The sequence below is a fragment of the Saccopteryx leptura genome, chromosome 3 (assembly GCF_036850995.1).
Source record: "Saccopteryx leptura isolate mSacLep1 chromosome 3, mSacLep1_pri_phased_curated, whole genome shotgun sequence".
NCBI classification, from domain to species: Eukaryota; Metazoa; Chordata; class Mammalia; order Chiroptera; family Emballonuridae; genus Saccopteryx; species Saccopteryx leptura.
Genome location: NC_089505.1, coordinates 42,117,850 through 42,140,850, shown reverse-complemented (window position 1 = coordinate 42,140,850; position 23,001 = coordinate 42,117,850). Strand labels below are relative to the sequence as shown.

At 36.2% G+C, this 23,001-nt stretch overlaps 1 protein-coding gene across 4 annotated transcripts in view; it reads right to left on the bottom strand.

Moving 5' to 3' along the window:
- The window catches only part of TBC1D32 (TBC1 domain family member 32), a 233,294-nt gene that overhangs the window by 110,135 nt on the left and 100,158 nt on the right, over positions 1–23,001 (bottom strand). For all 4 annotated transcript variants that reach the window (XM_066373353.1, XM_066373356.1, XM_066373355.1 and 1 more), the window contains one exon: positions 16,536–16,624. In XM_066373353.1, coding sequence (XP_066229450.1) covers positions 16,536–16,624 — 89 coding nt within the window. The remainder of the gene's footprint in view (positions 1–16,535; positions 16,625–23,001) is intronic.

The following is a 23,001-nucleotide window of genomic DNA, read 5'->3' as shown; positions in this document are numbered from 1 at the left end:
GGACATACAGGGACAAACAAGCAGAAGGGGAGAGATAAGAAGCATCAATTATTCATTGCGACACCTTAGTTGTTCATCAACTGCTTTCACATATATGCCTTGACTGGGGGGCTACAGCAGAGGGAGTGACCCCTTACTCAAGACAGCAACCTTTAGGCTCAAGCCAGCGACCGTGGGGTTATGTCTACAATCACATGCTCAAGTCAGTGACCCCACACTCAAGCTGGTGAGCCTGCACACAAACCAAATGAGCCCATGCTCAAGCTGGCGACCTTGGGGTCGAACCTGGGTCTTCTAAGTCCCATTCTGTTGTTCTATCCACTGCGCCACTGCCTGGTCAGGCTAAAATTACTTTTTAAAAAATAACAAATGAATGAATAATTTGCAAACCTATACAATCTCATACACATTTATCTCTAGTTATGAGGTACTTACTAAGTTCTAAATTTGGGAGATGTATAACATATTTAGTCTTACAATAACTCTGTAAGGAAGTACAGTTACTACAAGGAAATAAAGGAATGGAGAGGTAAGACTGTTACTTAGGATAACTCTGAAAATATGGTTCCAGAATCCATGCTGTTAACCATGGGTAATGCTACCACTTACTAGGGAATGTCATGTAAGGCTACAAATACTAAACTCACAAAAGAAATCTAGGACCTCTATGCATGGGGAAAAAAAACAAAACATTTTTATGACAATACAAATTAAATAGAGACATATATCATTTTTTACAGATGGTAAAACTCAGTATTATAAAGATGTCAATTCACTCACTATTGTTCTATAGATTCACTCCAATGATAATTAAAATCCCAGTGGGCTAGTTTGTGTGACAAGGTGATTTTAAAATTAATATGGAAGGATAAAAAGGACTAAAAGTACCCAAGATATTTTTGAAAAATAATTAAGTGGGATAGATAGAATTGCTCCATCAGTTATTATAAATTATTACAAAGCTACATTAATTAGAATGATGTGATATTTGCATGAGGATAAACAAAGTCCAATTGAACAGAATAGGAAGTTCAGAAACAGCCCTTTGCATATTAAAATTTTTGTAACATGCTAAGAAATTATATATGTATGTATGCAAGGAATACGTAGCTAATATTCTATGTGTAGCAGAGTTGCTTATAATATTCAAAACTGGAAGTCACTCAAACGTCCAGCATAATACATAAAGAAAACATGACATATTCAAACCATGGAATATTATACAGCAATGAAAATAAATTAACTGTCCCTAGCCAGCTGGCTCAGTGGTGGAGTGTCAGCCTGGCGAGTGGAAGTGCTGGGTTAGCATCCCAGTCAGGACACATAGGAGAAGCAACCATCTGCTTCTTCACCCCTCCACCTTTCCCCCGCCTTCCCCTTCTGCAACCATGGCTCGAATGGTTTAAGCAAGTTAGCCCCGGCGCTGAAGATGGCTCCATGGCCTTGCCACAGGCACTAAAATAGCTCAGATGATGACCATCAGAGCAGCACCCAGATGGGCATAGCATCACCTCCTAGTGGGCTAGCTGGGTGGATCCTGGTCAGGGCATTTGCAGGAGTCTATTTCTGCCTCCTCACCTCTCATTTAATAATAATAAAAATAAATAAACACTAAAAAAAGAATAAATTAATTGAAAAGCATGCAACATTAATCTTACTAATCATAAGGCTATACAGAAAAGGTCAAACATGACAGGATATATAGTCAACGGAACCAATAATATAAAATACAAATAACAGCAAAATTAAAATATATTGTTTAGGAATATATAACTAGATAGAATATAAAGTAAACTATTACATCCCAGGAGATAGACTACAGCAGACGCAAAGTAAATTTTATAAGTTTTATTGCAGACCTGCACAGGGACTGCAGGCAACCCATGCAAGGGAGCACTGCAGCCCCCCAAACCTGCGCAGGGGATGCAGGTAACCCACACAGGGGAACACTGCAGCCCCCCAAACCTGCACAGGGACTGCAGGCAACCCACGCCTCCAAAGAGACTGGAGCACTGCAGCCAACCAAACCTGCGCAGCCAACAAACTGCGCAGGGACTGCAGCCCCCCAAACCTGCACAGGGACTGCAGGCAACCCATGCAGGGGAACACTGCAGCCCCCCAAACCTGCACAGGGACTGCAGGCAACCCACGCCTCCGAAGAGACTGGAGCACTGCAGCCCCCCAAACCTGCGCAGCCAACAAACTGCGCAGGGACTGCAGGCAACCCACGCCTCCGAAGAGACTAGAGCACTGCAGCCCCCCAAACCTGAGCAGGGACTGCAGCCCCGAGCTTCTAAAATGGCTCCTTTTTATAGGGTGGCTGTCTAGGATGAGCAAGCATCATACAGAAGCTGATGTGGCTGTTAGTCATTGGCTAGGGAGGTCGTGCGCAGTTACAGGGGAGGGGTATTACTCAGTGGAGAATTTCAAACATAAACTTCTGATAAGGGTCTCTGACTCAATGCAGGATGTTGCTGAACTCTTTGTTCTCAGCGTCACAGGGACCTTGTACACTCTTGGCAGCCCCAGCATGTCAGTACTCCTTGAATCTAACATAAACCATAACAATATCAAGTAAATACCATAGAAGTCAAAATTGTAGTTAGCACTGGGGACAAGGGCGGCAATCATGATCAAACATGCACTAGGCTAGTTCTCGTGGACTTGAGTAGGATGATGTGGACATTTATTTTACAAAAATCTGTTAAGCTGTGTGTTTATATTTTATGCAATATTTCTATTTTTAATATTTAATTTAAAAATTTTAGCACTATATCAGGGTAGGTAATGAAAAAAGGTACATAATTATGCCAAGAAGCATTAATGTGTATTTAACAAACAAAAAAAATTCAGAATTCTAATAAAAGAATGTATACTTTACTGATAATGCATAAAGATTCTTGCAAGACTAGATAACAGCTAATGACATTTACCACTAAATTATGTAATCATCTAATAAACAGATCTTAATGACTCACTAATTATACCAGCATGTTTTTATAAGCTAGCAGTTAAAGTAAACATGGAAGGAAAAGCCACTTGAGTAAGGCAATTGTACTTCTTTAGCCTAACCATACTATATATTAAGGTTAAGTTTACAAAGTAAACAGAAGTGCACAGATGTGATATCTACACTGATCTAGAAAAATGATTAGATAAAAACACATCTTAAAGTTTACATATTAGGCTTATAAGCAACAAATTGTAAATTATTGTTAGCCCTGAACCAAATTTTCTAAAATTATGAAAAAATATTCTGCTGCTTACTTCACTTATGAAGCAAGTTGGTTATATCAAAAAATATTCCAAAGAAAATAAACAATTATTCAAGGTGAAATCAAATTCATGGGTAAACTAGATAATATTTTAATGATATATATACATATATTTATGAACAAAGATAAAGTATTAAGAATAATTTAAATTCAATGAATGTAAAGATATTAACAGTTACACAGGCAAATTTCAGAAGGGTTTGTGTGTATGTGTCTTTCCTAGGATATAGTTAAAAATAGATTAACTTTTCCTATAAAGGAAATAAATAGATATGCTACTTGAATTTTCCCTCTTTGAAAAGCTACAAAGTTAAAGTAGATCAGAGGGAAAGGGGGAGGGAGTCAAGGGGAGGAGGGCAAAGGGGGTGTAATGGGGGACAAGGGGGTGGGGGTGAGGGAGTTATATTGAGTGGGACACTTGAATCCATGTTAACACAATAAATTAAAATCAAAAGAAAAAATAATAAAGTAGTCCAAGGGCAGCAAGTGCTAGCATGTCACCTAGTTATCACTTATAAACTGGATTGAATATTTTCTTCTTCCCTGGTCACCTAGGTAGAGAAAGCTTCCCATGAGCCATAAGTATGTACTGTATTGTGACTGTGTGAGCCACATGTTCATCCAATTTACTTGTGTCCTCGGAGCCAGTTTAAGCTTCTTACAAATACACTTGCACTTGATGGTGGAGCTCAGTGCACATATAACTCTATGCTTTCAAAAGTTATAATGAACAATACCAGCTGAGTGGGGTAGGAGTGAAGGGAATATGAGGGCATATCTGAATCTTATAATTTGAACTAATCCTATTATTGAAAATCTAAGACTTTCACCTAATCTTCTACTTTCTTCTCCCTTCTCAGTGGTGCCTCTAATTCCTAGTTCTTCTAGGAAGCTGTGATATGCAAGAAAGTTGCTTATGAGCCGCCTCCTATTGCCAGCTTGGGTTTTAGTTCTCCTGGCCGACTAGTAAATTATAAGTCATTCATTTGTTTTCTAGGTTTCAAATATTGTGAAAGTATTCAATCAATATTTGTCTCAAAAAACTTCATCCCACAATCCTTTATTACTGAGAAAGTGTCTCCATTAAAACAAAGGCGTAAACCAAGAAATAGGAAGTTTGATCTCAGGTTAAAAAAAAAAAAAGAATCCAACTCAAAAGAGAGACAAAAGCAATTTCCAGAACAGGAAAGGGAAATCCCAAGAAGGCTAATTCATAGGGCCAAAGGATTCTCTAGGACAAAGGATGTGATATAAGAAAAAACAGTAACAGATGTCCTCTAGCTTATTGAGAGTTAATGTTTACATAAATATAAATAGGATATGGTCTCTGCCCTCAAGAATGTGAAAATCTTGAGACATAATTGGAAAAAATTCTTGTAAGGTACTTTGGCATTTATCCTGTAAAGTAGTATAATGTATGGGTAAGGAATTACATTCTCTGGAACTGAGATATTTAGATTCAAATACCAGAATCACCGCTTATGAGCTGTCACCTTAAGTAAATGGCTTAAGGTGAGTCCACTTGCAAAAGTGGTAAGTGGTGACAAAGATACCTATCTCATAGGATTATTCTGAAATTAAGTGGCTTAAATGTAAAATTAATACCAGTTCATGAGACATAATAACTACTATCTGTTATGCAGTAGCAGGGTAGCAGTATATTTTTTAGAATACTCTAAGGATACATGGATACACAGAAAATAAAGCAAATGGATGAAATCATGCAATTATTAATTTCAGAGAAAATAAAGAAAATATCGTCACAGTGTACTACTATGCCCATAAATGAGTAATGCTTATTTATATAGAGAAAAATACTGCAAGGTTTCCATAGTGTTTTAATCAAGATTCTGATAAAAAAAAAAAAAAAAAAAATGGGGGGGGGGGGGAAGAGCAGAGGAAATCTAAATCCTAAACTTCTAAATCTCTAGAGATAAGAGATAAAGTTTAAAAATCAAGATGTGGTAGTATAGGAACATTATTTAAAAACCGGGAGGTGAAAACCTTAGTCAAAGAGCGGAAAGTGGCGGCCTCTGAGGAGTGGGCGTGGGAGTGGGGAAGGATGGGCAGAGGATTCTTCTTCCCTCCTGAAAGCCCGCCCACACTGTTTGGCTTTTTAAACTATGTACATTTATTGCTTTAGTAAAAATAAATAAAACACAGTGTTTGGTAGATGTCACATAAACCATGCACTAACATCTTGTCGAGCTATTCTGACAAAAGAGATAAGTACAGGCTCTATGCTGGAAGTGGAAAGCAATTTTAAGGCACACAGAATCTGGACCTTTTCTTAATCTTTGCTTTCGCTCAAATAGGTAAAATAAATCTTTGTTTTCTAAGCTCTAAATTATCTTTTAAAAAGTTCTTTTCAACTAATTAAATTTTATCTCTAATGTAATAAAAATTAAATCAATATGATTTAATTTCTGCCATAAAGAAAAACATTCTGGGTAAAGGATTTATGAAAAAAATATTAAATGCCAACTGGACACTCCAAATGAGTTTACCTTAGAAACCTGAAATAACATTCCTCTGGATAAAAGATTTAGGTTTAACCACAGAAAATGGCATTATTGGCCTACAAAAATGTAAGTATTCTGAGTGGAAAAAAATAATCAAAACATACTCAAGACAAAGAATTTTTAACCAGGGTAACCAGACTACTAAAATTTGCAGGATTCTGTGTTAAGACTCAAACTGATCACTGCTCTAATGAGATAATATATTATATACATATTAAGAATATAACAATATTAATTTATATTGACTTTAAAATTTATGATATAGATATGTTTTTGATATTATAAAATATAAATATACTAATTAAGGGCTGTTTAGGCACTGGAAAAAATGCTCTTAACATGTTCCAATGTGTAATCCCAAATAATTTACAAAAACCCAATATATCACAGTAACATCACAGACAGCTGTATAAATTGTTGATGCTCCCCAGGAGACATCAACATACTTTTGAATATGTCCCAATAAGCATAACTAGCATAATCTAATTATAAGCAAAAGAACAGTCTGGGGTCAGATTGTTTTTATCACCAATTCGACAGAGTATGAGGAGCACCAGCTCACACTAACCATGCTGCGAGCCCTCTATGGGTTCCGTCAGTGCTGACGAGGAGAGCCAGTGATGCCCTAACGGAGCCAGGATGCAAAAAGTTCTGCAATTGAGCCTTAGGTTCAGACTTGACTCAGATGCAAAAGGAGCCTCCTAATTTAGTCTGGAAATGTGCATTATATACATCGTTGCAAAGCTATACTTTGAAATACCATACACTATGTAATTTATTTCTCTTTTCCCTCCTCCCCCAACCCCTTTAAGTGATTTGAAAATCGCAAAGTCATTTAATTCCTTATCTGTAAACCTTAGGACAAAGAATTAGAATTTTTAAGCATTTAACAACAAAATATAGTACACATGGAGTCTGGAACAATAACTCATAATCAAGCACATTAATATTTCTTTAGCAAGAGATATTTATATTTAAATTTGTCAGATTAAATGAAAACAATAAAGTCTCACATCATTTCAGGTAAGACTATGTGCAGGTAGAAAATACATTATAAAAAAGTTTATTTTTTGCCCTGGTTGGTTAGCTCAATTGGTTAGAGTATTGTCTTGGTACATCAAGGCTGTGGGTTCAATCCCCAGTCAGGACACATAAGAGAGTCAATCAATGAATGCATAAATAAGTGAAACAACAAATCAATATTTCTATTTCTCTCTCTCTCTTCTTCTTCTTTCTCAAAAATTAATAAATTAAAAAAATTTAAGTGTATTTTTTTTTATTTTCTTAAGTGAGAAGCAGGGAGGCAGAGAGACAGATTCTCACACGTATCTCTATCAGGACCCACCTGACAAATCCCCTATGGAGCAATGCTCTGCCCATCTGGGGTCATTGCTCAGCAACTGAGCCATTTCAGTGCCTGAGGCAAGGCAGGGAGTCACCCTCAGTGCCCGGGGCCAACTTGCTCCAACCCAGACATGGCTGCGGGAGGGGGAGGGAAAGACAGAGTGAGAGAAAGGATAGGGGGAAGGGTAGAGAAGCAGATGGTTGCTTCTCCTGTGTGCCCTGACCGGGAATTGATTCTAGGATATCCACACGCCAGGCTGATGCTCTACTGCTGAGTCAACCGGCCCGGGACTTAAGTTTAATTTTTTAAAACTTTTTCTGAATTTCAGAATTTCAAATCAAAGATTTTGGCACTTGAACCAGATAGTGCCAAGTTAATATCCATTAAAATATTCATAAATTTAGAAGAATTTGTCTTTAGTGCATGGTATAAAGAAATTTATACTTAAAATCCAACCAAAGATCTCTAAATTTCAATTCACTTCAGGAAATAAAACTCAGTGACTCCTTAATGCAAAAGTTTATTTGAATTATTTGAAGGAATAAAATTATCTGTGAAATTCAGGACTAATCATTTCATTTGTTTTAGAATATATCTTGAATACAGTAGATGGACAGGAGTTTGCTAATAACTCAAACCAAATCTTACCACCAGAAGAGTAACACCTCTCTGTTCTTAATAATTACATATGTTGTGTATCACTTATAAAATATTAATATGTCATTATGTGCACAGATGGGCACTTGTGTGGGGTACCAGAATGGTTAGTCTTAGCTATCATCTCCACTTGAATGGATTCCAAGCTTGTCATCTGTTCGTTTCCTACCTGTGTCACAACCCCTTCTCTATGCCCTGCCACTTTTTCCTAATACTTCTTCCTTGAATAGACTGAGTTAACACATTTCATCTCTACTAACATTCTAAATACGTTGATGTATGCATCACCATAAATTCCATGTTATACTTTACAAACTTAAACAAATATATTGTGTATGTATCTAACTTAATAAAAAATCATAAAATCCAATACAAAAGGTTTCCTTCTGATCAGCACATACAAACTAGCTAGCAGAAATGCAATGCCCAATTACTTGTCTGCTGATTAAAACCATGAATGGAACATGAATTACACACAAACTAACCACACCCCCAAAACCAGAGCTTTAGGTTTCTGGAACTCATATAACTAGATCTGGAGGGGAGCAGGGTCGGTGTGCCTACAAAACAGCACACAGTGAGCAGGGGTTGTGGAGGGCTTGCTCACTTCCTCTTGGTACCAAATTCCTATCTCCATTTCAGAAAGTGCTCTAAGGTCTCCTGAAGCTGAAGGTTAGTTTGCATTTCTGTAAGTACACACAAAGCACAGTTTTGGGACATGCTCACTCCACTTAATTTGGCTGGTACACAGATACAAATGCTCAATAATATTTGGATATATGATCAAGGAAAAACTTAAGGGTAGATACACTGATACAGGATTAGTCAGTAAAAAGTAAAGTGCCAATTGAAGCTACTGTAGAAAAAAATGGAAAAAAAGGACTTATGACATTCAATAGAAAAGAATTCAATTGAAAACACAGATAGTAGAGGAGGAGGAAAAGCAGAAAAATATGACTGACAAAAAAGGAATACAAAACTAAAGAGGAAAAGAGGCACATATCCCCTCCCAAGAAAGACCATATATAGTAGTATAGCACTTAGTAGAAATTCAATAAATATTTTCTGAGTGAATGAACAAGTAAATTTGTAAACAGTGTCAACAACGGATAGAATATAAAATGGTACAGGGAGGTCAGGTAAAACAAGTCATAAAAAGAGGAAAGATTGCCTGACTTGGCAGTGGCGCAGTGAATAGTGTCAGCCTGGAATGCTGAGGACTCAGGTTCAAAACCCAAGGTTACTAGCTTGAGCACAGGCTCACCAGCTTGAGCGTGGGGTCAATAGCTTGAGCATGGGATCATAGACATAACTGCATGGTCCTTGGCTTGAGCCCAAAAGTTGCTGGCTTGAAGCCCAAGGTCGGTGGCTTGAGCCCAAGGTTGCTGGCTCAGCTGGAGCCCCTTTCCCACCCCCAGCCTTCCACCCCACCTCCGGTTAAGGAACATATGAGAAAGCAATCAATGAACAACTAAGGTGCTGCAACTATGAGTTGATGCTTCTCATCTGTCTTCCTTCCTGTCTGTCTGTCTCTCCTCCCCCCAAAAACACAAGGTTTAAAATGTGCCTCCTCTTTAACCTTGCAAGTACATCTCCAAAAATCTGTTGTAAAGAAATAATTATAGGCATAGAGGTTATGCCTATACATGAAGATGTATAATAAAACATTTAAATAAACTTTCTATACTGGAATATTATTCAGTCCTTTAAAATTATGGTATAGATGAGTATTTATAGAAATAAAAAATAATTAAAATAAGTAAAAAGAACAGTTTTACAACAAACCTCTTGTTTTTCAAAAAAATATTTCGGCTAAAGGTTGAAAAATATCAGCCTGAAGAGGCTAATGGTGGTTATCTTTAAGAAGGAGAATAATTAGTATTGCTCTCATTATTTTCTAATCTATATAAATAAAAAGTTGTTGATTAAATAAGAATTTTGAATCAATTACTGATATCTTTAATTAGTAACAGATCATTTTATTATTTTCTTCAAATTAACTTAATAGACTTAAATTAGATATTGGAATGTGTGTATAGATGTTCATGTATTCATATGTATACTAAATCCAAAATATAGATGGTTTTAGAGGTAGATTATATTATAATTTCTTATATTTAAAAAAAGATTATATATATAAGACAATTTTGAAATTATTTCTCATTACTAATGTTAGTCATGTTTAAGTTTAGTGAGCATCTGGAGCCCTGAGCATAAATCATTTGGTGACTTTTTGTGACAGAATATTAATACTTGTCTATGTTTGTTAAAATAACCACAATGTTTCTAAACAGATGAGCAAATATATTTTTTACTTTTCCTCTTCATGTCATCTAATAAATCAAACTTTTTACAGAGAAGATAGTTATGCATAACTGTTCATCATACTATGAATAAAGTTTACTACTTATGGATAAATATAAAATAACTGAAATAGAAAATGATCATCAGCTTTAAAGGCAGTTCTGTAAGTATATATTCTTGAGTTTTGCTATGAAAAAAAATTAATAATAGACAACATCATGATTTCAAATGTATTAGAAATAAGTTTTAGGAAACTATCACTTTTTTAACAATATTAAATTTTAATATGTATATTTAATGAAAAATCACTATATAAGGTTTAAGTTGTTAATAAATAATTCTACAATCTGTAATTAAAATTTAATTTGTAGTTTGATATAAAGAAAACAATAATGAATGTAAAGTATTTCTCCATGTGATATACAGTTGTTTTATTAAAATTAAAATATTATAAGGTAGAGTATAACATTGCTGTAACCTAAATGTAGTTAAGAAAATCTTAAACTGCTCATCCTTAAGCAGAATCAAAAGTTTCCAGGAAATCAGCCACCAAAACGCAACAAAAGCAAAAATAAACAAGAGGGATTACAACAAACTGAAGTTACTGTGCTGCAGGGAAATTAACAAAATAAAAAGGCACCCTTACTGAATGGTTAAAAATATTTCCATGTCATATTTCTTATGAGGTTAATATCCAAAATATAATAAATCATATAACTCAATAGTAAAAATACAATCTAATTAAAAAATGGGCAAAGGATCTAAATAGACATTTTTCCAAAGAGCCCTACAGATAACCACCGTGTACATAAAAAAAAGGCCAACATTCCTGTCTGACCAGGCGGTGGCGCAGTGGATAGAGCATCGTACTAGGATGCAGCGGACCCAGGTTCGAGAGCCCGAGGTCGCTAGCTTGAGCGCAGGCTCATCTGGTTTGAGCAAAAGCTCACCAGCTTGGACCCAAGGTTGCTGGCTCGAGCAAGGGGTTACTCGGTCGGCTGAAGGTCCGTGGTCAAGGCACACATGAGAAAGCAATCAATGAACAACTAAGGTGTCACAACGAAGAATTGATGATTGGTGCTTCTCATCTCTCTCCGTTCCTGTCTTTCTGTCCCTATCTATCCCTCTCTCTGACTCTCTCTCTGTCCCTGTAAAAAAAAAAAAAAGAAAGAAAGAAAGGCCAACATTCCTAATCATCAGGAAAATATAAATGAAAGCCACAATGAGATATTACCTTGGAGCTGTCAAAATGGCTATCTATCATCAAAAACACAAGAAATGACTAGTGCTAGCGAGACTGTGTAGAAAAGGAAACCGTTGTGCATTATGGGTAGAAATGTAAATTGATGCAGCCACTACGAAAAACTGTATACAGTTTCCTCAAAAAATTAAAAATTAGAACTATCATATGATCCAGCAATTCTACTTCTGGGTATTTATCTGAAGAAAATAAAAAATCTAATTGAAAAAGATAGATGCAACCATGTTCACTGCAGCATTATTTACAATAGCCAAGATAGAGAGGCAACCAAGTGCCCATTGATGGATAAATAAAGAAAACAGATACATACAATGGACTATTATTCAGCCATACAAAATGACACCTTGCCAGTTACGACTACATGGATGGACCTTAAGAGCATTATACTAAGTATAATAAGTGCAAAGAGAAAGACAAATACCATATGATGTTGATTAATATTGAAACTGAAATCTACATTAAAAAAATTACCTCATAGATAGAGAACAGATTGGTGGGACTGAACAAAATGGGTGAAGGGTATTAGAAGGCACAAACTTCTAATTATAAAGTAAGTAAATCATTGAGATGTAATACAATATGGTAGGTATAGCTAATAATCCTGTACTGCATAGTTGAAAGTTACCAACAGTATATCTTAAAAGTTCTCATCACAGTTTTAAAAATTCTGTTAACTATGTATGGTGTGAAATGTTAATTAGATTTATTGTGGTGATCACCTCCCAATATATACAAGTATCAAATTATGATGTTGTACACTTTAAACTAGTATATTAGGTCAAATATACCTCAATAAAAAAGAATTTACAGAGAGCAAGAACACTATTGTGCCTTACTTGGTATCATTATAAAACAATATGTTCAATAAATAATTTGCCCACAAATTTTTTAATAAATGTATAGCTTTAAAAAAAAAAGTTTCCAGAAACTGTTTTAATCAATCAACAGATTTACCAAATACCAAAAAGTACTTGGAAACAGGGAAAACATAAAAGAAAATGACGCTCCCTTAGACGTTTAAGTTTTAGTCTAGGGAGACATAAAAACTAAATCTGGGGAATGGATTAAATCCAAGGGTAAAGACATGCAGTAAAGACATGATCAGAGTGTGCAGTAAGGAGTCACAAAGGAAGTAATTCATAAAGCAAACTTTGCCTTGAAAGATGAGCCAAATTTGAGTAAGAAGACAAAAGTGAAGGTACTACTCAACACAAAACAAGTATACAGGCAACAACAAACACTGTGCTTGAGGGAGGTAAGCAGTCTAACCTACTGAGGAAAGAGAATAATGTACACAAGAAAAGTGGGGAAATATTAGGCAGCTCTTTGAAAGCCACATAAAGGATTCTGGAATTGACATTTAAAATAGGATGGTAGGGCCCTGGCCGGTTGGCTCAGTGGTAGAGCGTCGGCCTGGCATGCAGAAGTCCTGGGTTCGATTCCCGGCCAGGGCACACAGGAGATGAGCCCATCTGCTTCTCCACCCCTCCCCCTCTCCTTCCTCTCTGTCTCTCTCTTCCACTCCCGCAGCCGAGGCTCCATTGGAGCAAGGATGGCCCAGGCGCTGGGGATGGCTCCTTGGCCTCTGCCCCAGGCACTGGAGTGGCTCTGGTGGCGACAGAGCGACGCCCCGGAGGGACAGAGCATCGCCCCCTGGTGGGCAGAGCGTCGCCCCCTGGTGGGCATGCCGGGTGGATCCCGGTCGGGCGCATGCAGGAGTCTGTCTGACTGTCTCTCCCCGTTTCCAGCTTCAGAAAAATACAAAAAAAAAAAAAAAAAAATTAAAATAGGATGGTAGGGAAATTCATAAGGATGTGTTTCTTTTCTGCATTAATTATCTCACTTTTTTTTTCATTTTCCTAATATCAGAGTCTTCACTAGGTAGTGAGGTAAAAGAGAGTGAGTACACCTTACTTACTCATCATTACATCCCCCACATCTAGCATAGAGAGCATAAGTGCTCATTAAATACTGGCTGAGTAAATAAAGTAGATAAGAGTAAACTAAAAAATTATAAATCTTATTCTGCAGTCACATATAATAACTACTGCTTATCTACATACGTCAGATTAGCCTGATCTCCCTGATGGGGAGGCAAATAACAGGATCTCTGACTCATGAAGACAGGTCAGGAAATGGCAGAGCATCTTCTAACAGAGGTAGAGACAGGGAGTCCAATGATGGCATTCATGTCTTCATTTTTTTTTAGTAGAGAATCAATCACTACTACCTAAAAGTGAACTGCTTGACCAGGTGGTGGTGCAGTGGATACAGTGTTGGACTGGGATGCGGAAGACCCAGGTTCAAAACCCCGAGGTCACCAGCTTGAGCACGGGCTCATCTGGTTTGAGCAAAAGCTCACCAGCTTGAGCCCAAGGTCGCTGGATTGAGCAAGGGGTCACTCTCTCTGCTGTAGCCACCCCCCCCCCCCCACCGTCAAGGCACATATGAGAAAGCAATCAATGAACAACTAAGGAACCGCAACGAAGAATTAATGTTTCTCATCTCTCTCCCTTCCTGTCTGTCCCTCTCTCTGACTCTATCTCTGCCACAAAAAAGAAAAGTGAACTATAATGCTCAAATCAATTAAAATGTTTTACATAATATTTTCTTAACCTTAGGGAAATCTCTAGGGAAATAACCACTCCTGGAGTGAAAAAACCGTCATTGGAAATTCAACAACTCATTCTGTGTCACCAGGGTTTCTTTTATAACCATTCAGTTGGAATTTAAAATTATGATTCCATTTTTACATAAAAAACTACTTCCATACATCTACTCTGTCTATATATGGATAAAAAATGTTTACAATGTTTTCCTTTCTGTTAATAATATCACTTTCAGAATTAGGAAGAATTTCATTTAATTATAATTAGTTTCCTGCAGTAGTTAATTTCCTTATATAAAGATAAATTGTTTGTTAGAATAGAGATATAAACGGGGCATCCATTGACATATAGATGATACTTAACGGCAAACTCTGTAAGGGGATGAGCTAGAGGCAGAGGGTAAACTTCCCCCTTATCTATGGTTTCCTAGTAAAACAAAAAGCCAGTTTAAAGCAAATTGATAAAAATCATCACTTAAAGTACTACTACTGTTATATTTATTGTTAATATTTTATAGTGTTTGCTACAAGATAGATACTGTTATAAGCTCTTTTATTTTTATATGTAATTCTTACAATAACTGAAAAATATATATATAAATAATTATCCTCCATTTTACATACAGACGGCGACTGAGAACTCACCGCACACAGCAGTAAACAGCAGGCGGTCTGAGTCCAGAGTCCATGTTGCTAGCGACTATACTGCATGACTATTATATATATGAATCAACGATAGAATGGTAAATTTTCCAGTGTAGGATAGAGTGATCCTATTTGGATATTATGAGAAAGCACACACGATGAAAAGTAATATACTTCATTCCCAGGAGCATTTTACTTCTTGGGTTGCTTTGTAAGTGATTTAAAATCCTATTGTTAATTTTTTTGCCAAAACAATAACAAAAAATATTATTGTATCAATATACAAGGAGAAAAAAGGAAGAAATTCTTATATATTCAATAACAAGAGGCCAAAATCTATGCTCTATAATTACAAAACTCAGAAACACACTTGCTATGGAAAAGGATGTTCTACTGAGTGTTCTTATTCCCGCATATTCCTCATCAGTGTTTGCCATATATCTTATGTCATACAAAGAGAGTTAAAATTTAATGTGAAATTCATTTAGAGATAAAGGGCACATTATCCTACAGCAGGGGTCCCCAAACTTTTTACACAGGGGGCCAGTTCACTGTTCCTCAGACCGTTGGAGGGCCGGACTATAAAAAAAACTATGAACAAATCCCTATGCACACTGCACATATCTTATTTTAAAGTAAAAAAACAAAACGGGAACAAATACAATATTTAAAATAAAGAACAAGTAAATTTAAATCAACAAACTGACCAATATTTCAGTGGGAACTATGCTCCTCTCACTGACCACCAATGAAAGAGGTACCCTTCCAGAAGTGCGGCGGGGGCGGATAAAAGGCCTAAGGGGGCCGCATGTGGCCCGCGGGCCGTAATTTGGGGACCCCTGTCCTACAGACTAACAGTTGCAGTCTTTTTCTATCTTCTTTGAACTATTAATGAATGGTTAAATGAAGCCTAGTTATTAACAAAAAGTTAAAAATAGATTGAGTGCAAGATCTATAATATATACTACTATTAAAGAATTCTAATTTTAGAAAAGTAATTGCTTTATTTCTTAGATAAAGCATTCTCCCTGGCCCCCTCCCTCATGCCTGAAAATGTTATTCTGATAAAAGAAAAAGGAAAAATAAATCACAAACCTAAGAAAATTTCCTTTCGTTCAGCTGCTTTTCAAGGTAATAACTGGTACATAAGGAAGCAAATTATATGTCTAAATATGACCAAAATATTAAGAATTTTATGAGTCTTTGTAACCCAAACACTTCCTGCCCCCCCCCAAAAAAAACCCTGGCCATTTGAATATGTTAAATAAAATCTTAAGGAATATACAATCAACAAGAAAGCTGTAAAATTTGGGAAACTGAAGTTAAACCATATAATTAACATAAAGAGAAAAATTTGGGCCTCAAGATAAATCAGCCATTTCTAGGCCTCTTTCAAGACTATATTATGGCAGGAGTCCAATCTAATACCAACCCAGGAAGACACAGTTGACTACTAAGTAAACTGTAGGTCGGCAAAATGCCTCTAGTAAATCTAACAAAAGTGGAAGACACATGCCTGACCTGTGGTGGCGCAGTGGATAAAGCGTCAACCTGGAAACGTTGAGGTTGCCAGTTCAAAACCCTGGGCTTGCCTGGTCAAAGCACATATGGGAGTTGATGCTTCCTGCTCCTCCCCCCCTTCTCTCCCTCTCTCTCTCTCTCTCCCCTCTCTATAATGAATAAATAAAATCTTTAAAAAAAAAGTGGAAGACACTGAATTAACACAGAACCTAAATGTAGATAATGGGCATAATATAAAACTGTAATGGCTATTCTTTACTTTGTGTACAATATTATAGGAAAATAAATTACCTTTAAATATGCTTTAAAAATTAGTTTATTTTAAATATTTTTGAAAGTATATAGAACATGTTTTGCAACACTGAAAATACATCTCAAGTAAAATTTAGCACCTTACCTTAGACCAAAGATGTGTGATTGTTCATAGTTGAATAAAGAATGAATCTTAGCTTCAGAGTTCAAAATTATAAGTCTATCAATAATATCCTGAAAAGAAAAGACTTAGAGTGAGACTGTGTTTGACTGAAACCATTTTAAACAAAATCAAATCAACACATATTTAACATACTTAGATTTGTGGTTCACAACTTGGCATTTCATTTGACTCACTTAGGGACTTATTAAAAAAAATTACTAATGCCTGAGTCTCATCCCTAAAGATTCTGAATTAACTAGTTTGTGTATGACCTGAGCACTAGCCTTGTAGAAGTTCCTGAAAAAAATTATCTAATGTTTAGCCAAAGTGGAGAATTATTAATTCGTATCCCATTCCAGTACAATGTGAGCAGCTTATAAGCCAGTTACATATTGACTAAATTGCTTAAAATGTAAATTTATTTGAAAAACAAATATGAAATCTATAAACATAAAGCATAGAAATATATTTAAATAGTTTTATCTAGTAACTATTTGAGATTTTGTTAATATATATTATATGTTCATGTAAATTAGTGGTTTCCAACCCTGGTTGAACATTAGAATCACGGACGGAACCAGATAGACAGACAGACTGACCGACAGATAGGCAAACACACAGAGAGACAGATGTCCAGGCTCTAACCTAAAAAAAAAACGAAGTCACTATCAGTAGGGGTATGATTCTGGCTTTAAAACCCTTTTAAAAAGTCCCAAAGTTGTTGCAATGGGCAGCCAGGCATAAATATCACTGAGGCAAGTGCAAGGAAACCTGATGTCCCAATCATTGACAATTTCAGCTTACCACACAATTTTGAGCACTCTGTAAAAGCCTTTCTTTCTACAATGCTCTGCTTTTGTGTATATCTTTGAGTTCAGGCCTACAAAATTAATAGACAAACATTTGTCTCTTATATTTCTCATTTTCCTGACCAAGAAACTTGCTAACCTCCAGTGACTTTGAATCTCAGATAATTCTGTGACCAATAGGGCAAAAGCAGAAAGCTTTTGTTAGGGAGTAAAGTCACGTAATATTTACTGAGGTCTATGTGGGTGATAGAACAAACATCATCTCATCAAATAAGTAAGGGGCTGGGTAATGAGTTTGTAAGCTGGAGAACATAATGGATATGTCAAAATCACATTTAAAAAATACTGATTAAAGCCTGACCAGGCGGTGGCGCAGTGGATAAAGCGTCGGACTGGGATGTGGAGAACCCAGGTTCAAGACCCTGAGGTCACTGCTTGAGTGCAGGTTCATCTGGTTTGGGCAAAGCTCACCAGCTTGGACCCAAGGTTGCTGGCTCAAGCAAGGGGTTACTTGGTCTGCTGTAGCCCCACAGTCAAGGCACATATGAGAAAGCAATCAATGAACAACTAAGGTGTCACAACAAAAAACTGATAATTGATGCTTCTCATCTCTCTCTGTTCCTGTCTGTCCCTATCTATTCCTCTGACTCTCTGTCTTTGTAAAAAAATAAATAAATAAAATAAAAATACTGTTTAAAACATAGTAAAAACCAGATTGTATGTAAACTTTACCTAGTAAAACTTTATATACAACACTTAAGAATGCATTTACTATTCTACAGATATCTTGTAAAGATGTGTAAATAATATTAGCACAAGAATTTATAATCAGCAAATATTAAATAAAGTGCTTAAAAAAAGAATAAAAAGATTGTGATCTTAAAATAATCTGTCATTGTTGTCTGCTACTTAGCTGGACACTCCTTGTTTCAAACATTATGACAAAGTACAACTCAGTCATATTCCCAGCATCATGTTTATATTCTCCCTCTCTTGACTAATTTTCTACCTCACAGTCCCAATTTAGCTCTGGTAACAGAACCACAGAGCTCTCCTTGACTTTGCCCAGGGATCTGGATACTATTAACTAAGTAGTGTTTGCTGTAGACATATGGAGAAACTTGTTCGCTATGTAGTTCATCTTTAAATATGTATTTGTTCAAATACATAGATATTTTTGGTGCTTACTATTATAATATTCAGGAAATAATCAATTACCACTCTTTACCATCTGAATCTTCACAGATTGATCTGGAATTATGTATCACTAGCTTTCTCTTACCTGACAAGAGGGAGACTACCAATTAGTTCTGTGCAGAGCAGTTTCTTAAAAAACCATTACAGATTCTCTTCAGTTATAGGGTACTAGTGTAAGTGACTGAAATTGGAATACATAGTTATCTAATTTTTAAGTTCGGATTATTTGCTAGTTTATGATACCTTGTGACTCTAAAATTCTAGCTCTAAGTACTAGATACTGTAAGAATAAAAAACATAGAAAATGTATTACCAACAAGCTAATGGGAGAGTAGATTGCAGCCATCCATCACTGATAATGCATTTTCAGAGAACAAATGTTACAGTAAGTAATTTCTTCTTCAAAGGGGATTACATTGATAGATCACCACTTAGGGAACAAAACAAAACTCCTGAGCGAAGTCGGCCTTATGGAGAACTTGAGTCTCTAAGCACTACAACCTGTGTCAGTAAGGCAGTTTCCTAAATCAAGAGCCTCCCAGCAACAAGCTAGTGCAAGAAAGGCTTGGGACTCACGAAATATAGTCTGAAACTCTTTTTTAAAGGATATTATCCAGCTTGAGAATATGTTCAATAATCTAGAAGGTCAGAATGAAACCAAGACTGGAAAAACAAAGAGGAACATCTATTCTATATTTATATACATTTGAATGTGTAATTTGTTTACTACACTTGTGTCAATGACCAAGTTTGTGCTGAGTCCTTTCACTTAAGAAAGGGCCAACTGAAGGATGAGATTGGTCAATCATAATGTCAATATTTTTGCAACAGCACTACTTGGAGTGGTTTGTGACTGGTTAGTCCAGGGGTGGTCAACCTTTTTATACCTACCGCCCACTTTTGTATGTTAGCAGTAAAATTTTCTAACCGCCCACGGGTTCCACAGTAATGGTGATTTATAAAATACGGAAGTCACTTTACTTTATAAAATTTATAAAGCAGAGTTACAGCATGTGAAAGCATATAATAATAATTACTTACCAAGTACTTTATGTCGGATTTTTGCTAAGTTTGGCCGAATAAATCTTTATAAAACAAATTACTACAGTTAAATCTATCTTTTTATTTATACTTTGGTTGCACTGCTACCACCCACCATAAAAGCTGGAATGCCCACTAGTGGGCGGTAGGGACCAGGTTGACTACCACTGGGTTAGTTCATGAAATCCATAAACAAAACTCAGTCTGTTAAGGAAGGTCCTTCCTTGGAACTGTTCAAAGTGGGGAGTATCTTTGAACATTCTGGCTGCTATCACAGAACACCACAGACTGGGGGGCTTATAAACAATAGAAATTTTGTTTCTTGCAGATCAGGAGGCTGGGGATTCCAAGATCAAGGTGCCACATGATTCTGTGTCTGGTGAGGTCCTACTCTCTGGTTCATAGAAAATCATGTTTTCACTATGTCTTCACATGGCAGAAGGGCAAGGGATTCCACTAGGATCTCTTTTTATAAGAAACTAATCCACTTCCTAAAGGCCCCACCTCTAAATATCATCACAACAAAATTAGGTTTCAGTGTAAGAATTTTAGCAGCATGTAAACACTCAATATATAGAATGATAGAGGAAAATGCCACTCTCCTGTTTAGTGGCGTAGTAAATTGAAATCATTGATACTGTTCTCACTACACCCCCCAAAAAGATAATCCTAATTCCAGAACCTATGATCGTTAACCTTTTTGAAAAAAGGTCTTTGCAGAGATAATTAAATTAAGACTCTTGTAATAATATCATCCTGGGTTATAAGAGAGATTTCAGGCAGAAAAGGAGAAGGCCTTGTGAAAATGGAGGCAGAAAGTAGAGTTGCAGAGCAACAAGCCACGACATGCCTGCAACACCCAGAGGCTGGAAGAGAGGCAAGGCCAGCTTCTCCCCTGGAGACTTCACAGGGAATGTGGCCCTGCTGACATCTTGACTTCAGACTCTGGCATCCACAACTGCGAGAGAATAAATTTCTGTTGTTTTAAACCACCTGATTTGTGCTAATTTGTTATAGAACTCCTAGGAAACTAATACAAGAGGAGATGGTAAAGAGGTCAATGTGGAGTAACAGGGAGTCCTCTGTCTTTTCCTATAGAGAATGCCATCTGGAAAAGAAGCACATACTAGTGATAACTATAGGAACAATTATGAAGTGCTTATCTGCCAGGCAGTAGTTTAATCTTTTATGTTCCATTTAATTCCTTTAATTGTCATAAAAGTCTGAGTTAGGAATGTTACTACCCTCTTTAAACAGAGGAAAAAAAGTCTAACCTTTCCAAGGTCACACAGCTTGTAATAGGCAGAACCAGAAATCTAATGCAAGCAAATCTGGCTTCAGAAGACAAACTCGTAACAACTACACTATGTATATGATTTCAATAAATCAAGATGGAGAGCAATAGGAAAGGGTGAGGTGGCTGGAAGGGAGGACTAACAGAGGGACAGATATTAACCTGACTGCATTCAAAGTTCTATTTCCACTTTTCCCTGATTTTCCTACAAGATGGTTATGAAAATCAACAGATTTCTTCTTTTGCCAAAACTAACTCAAATTGAGTTTCTCCAATAATCAAAGGAGCCCTACGTAATATACTATCAATACTTATACAACTAAAAGCAATTGAAAAGTGTACCTGTTAGAGGAAAAAATATTTGTATCATTCACCTTTGATATACCAAAGCACTACTAGAGAGTTGTTTTCAGAACCTAGAGTTTTGGTAGATATACAATGCAAAACCATAAAACGTTAAGGCCAAATATCCCTAAAATTGAGAAGAAAAAGAGTAACACAAATAGAAAAATAGCAAATATAAACTGAAAAACCATAAAGAAAAGAAGGAATGTCAGTGGCCATTAAACATATAAAATGATGTTCAGTTAATATTAAAAAATATATAAATTAACACTTCCCTCATGGCAGACCAAGAAATATCTAAATCTCTGAATACATATAATCTTCCCAATGAGCCTGCCAGGAGGTAAACACTATAATACCACATTTTTAGCTCCGTAATATGCACTTGACCATAAGACGCACCTAGGGTTTTAAAGAGGAAAATAAGAGAAAAAAAAATCTGAAGCAAATGGTGTGTTAAATATTTAATAAAATATACCACAATAATATTTCAACAATGTAAACTCAACAGCAGTATTAACAACCATTAGCAATGTTATTAACAAATGAGAAGAGAATTTAATGTTCAAATACTCTTCTAGTTGTCTGGGAACCCGCAGCAGCTAAAAAAACTGAACATTCACTCCATAAGACACACGGGCATTTTCCCCTCCACTTTTGGGGGAAAAAATGTGCGTCTTATGGACAAAAAATATGGTATGTATCTTATTCATAGGAGTGCAGAAGGATTATTCCCTGTGGATAAAACTCTAGCAACATACACCAAAATTACATGGGAATTGACATTTATTCCACTTCTAGGAAGCTAACCCAAATTCTAAGATGGCCCCAAGATTCTCAGGTCTTAAAGACTAATAAAGGTACTGTGTTAATGAAAAGATTGTTGCAGATGTAATTAGCCCCTAATTAGTTATATTCAAAATAATTATCAAAATGGCCCTGATGTTATCACATGAGCCACTTAAAAACAAAGATGTCTCAGGTTGATCACAGAAGAGGAAGTCAGAGATTCAAAGTATGTGGGGGATTTGATATGAATGAAGGAGGTTCTTAACTGTTGATAGCGAGGGGGCCACAGAACAAAGCCCTGAAGGCATTCCCGAGTTACAGCCAGCAGAAAACCAGGTACTTTGGACCTACAACTATATAAAACTAAACAACAACAAGAATAAATTTAGAAGTGGATTTTTCTCCAGAGCCTCTAGACAGGCACTCAGTCTGGTCAACGCCTTGATTTCAGCCTCGTAATACTCTGCGCATGAAACACAGGCACACAGTGCTGGACTTCTGACATATAAACCTGTGAGCTAATAAATGGGTGTGGTTTTAATGTGCTAATTTGGTAGCAATTAGTTATGCAGCAATAGGAAAAAAAACATACACACTGGTAAATACAATATAGTAAAAGCCAAGGCTTTTAATTCTGGAATAATTTATATAGTAAAAGTCTTTTTATAAAAGCAAATTTCCACAAACAGATGACTGGATGAATAAACTATAGAACATCCACACAAAAGAATACTATGCAAAAGAATGTACTATAGTACTAACTACTATAAAAAAGGATGAAGTCAGACTCTATATACTGCTATGAAGTAATCTCAAAGATAATAAAATTTAAAAATGCAAAGGGCAGGATAGTGGTTATAGCATACTTTCTTTTACTTAAGAAATATGGAGAGGAAATATATATATATATACATATATATATTCTTTTTCAAAGGGACAGAGGATATATTAAGAACTAATGAAAAGTGTTAGC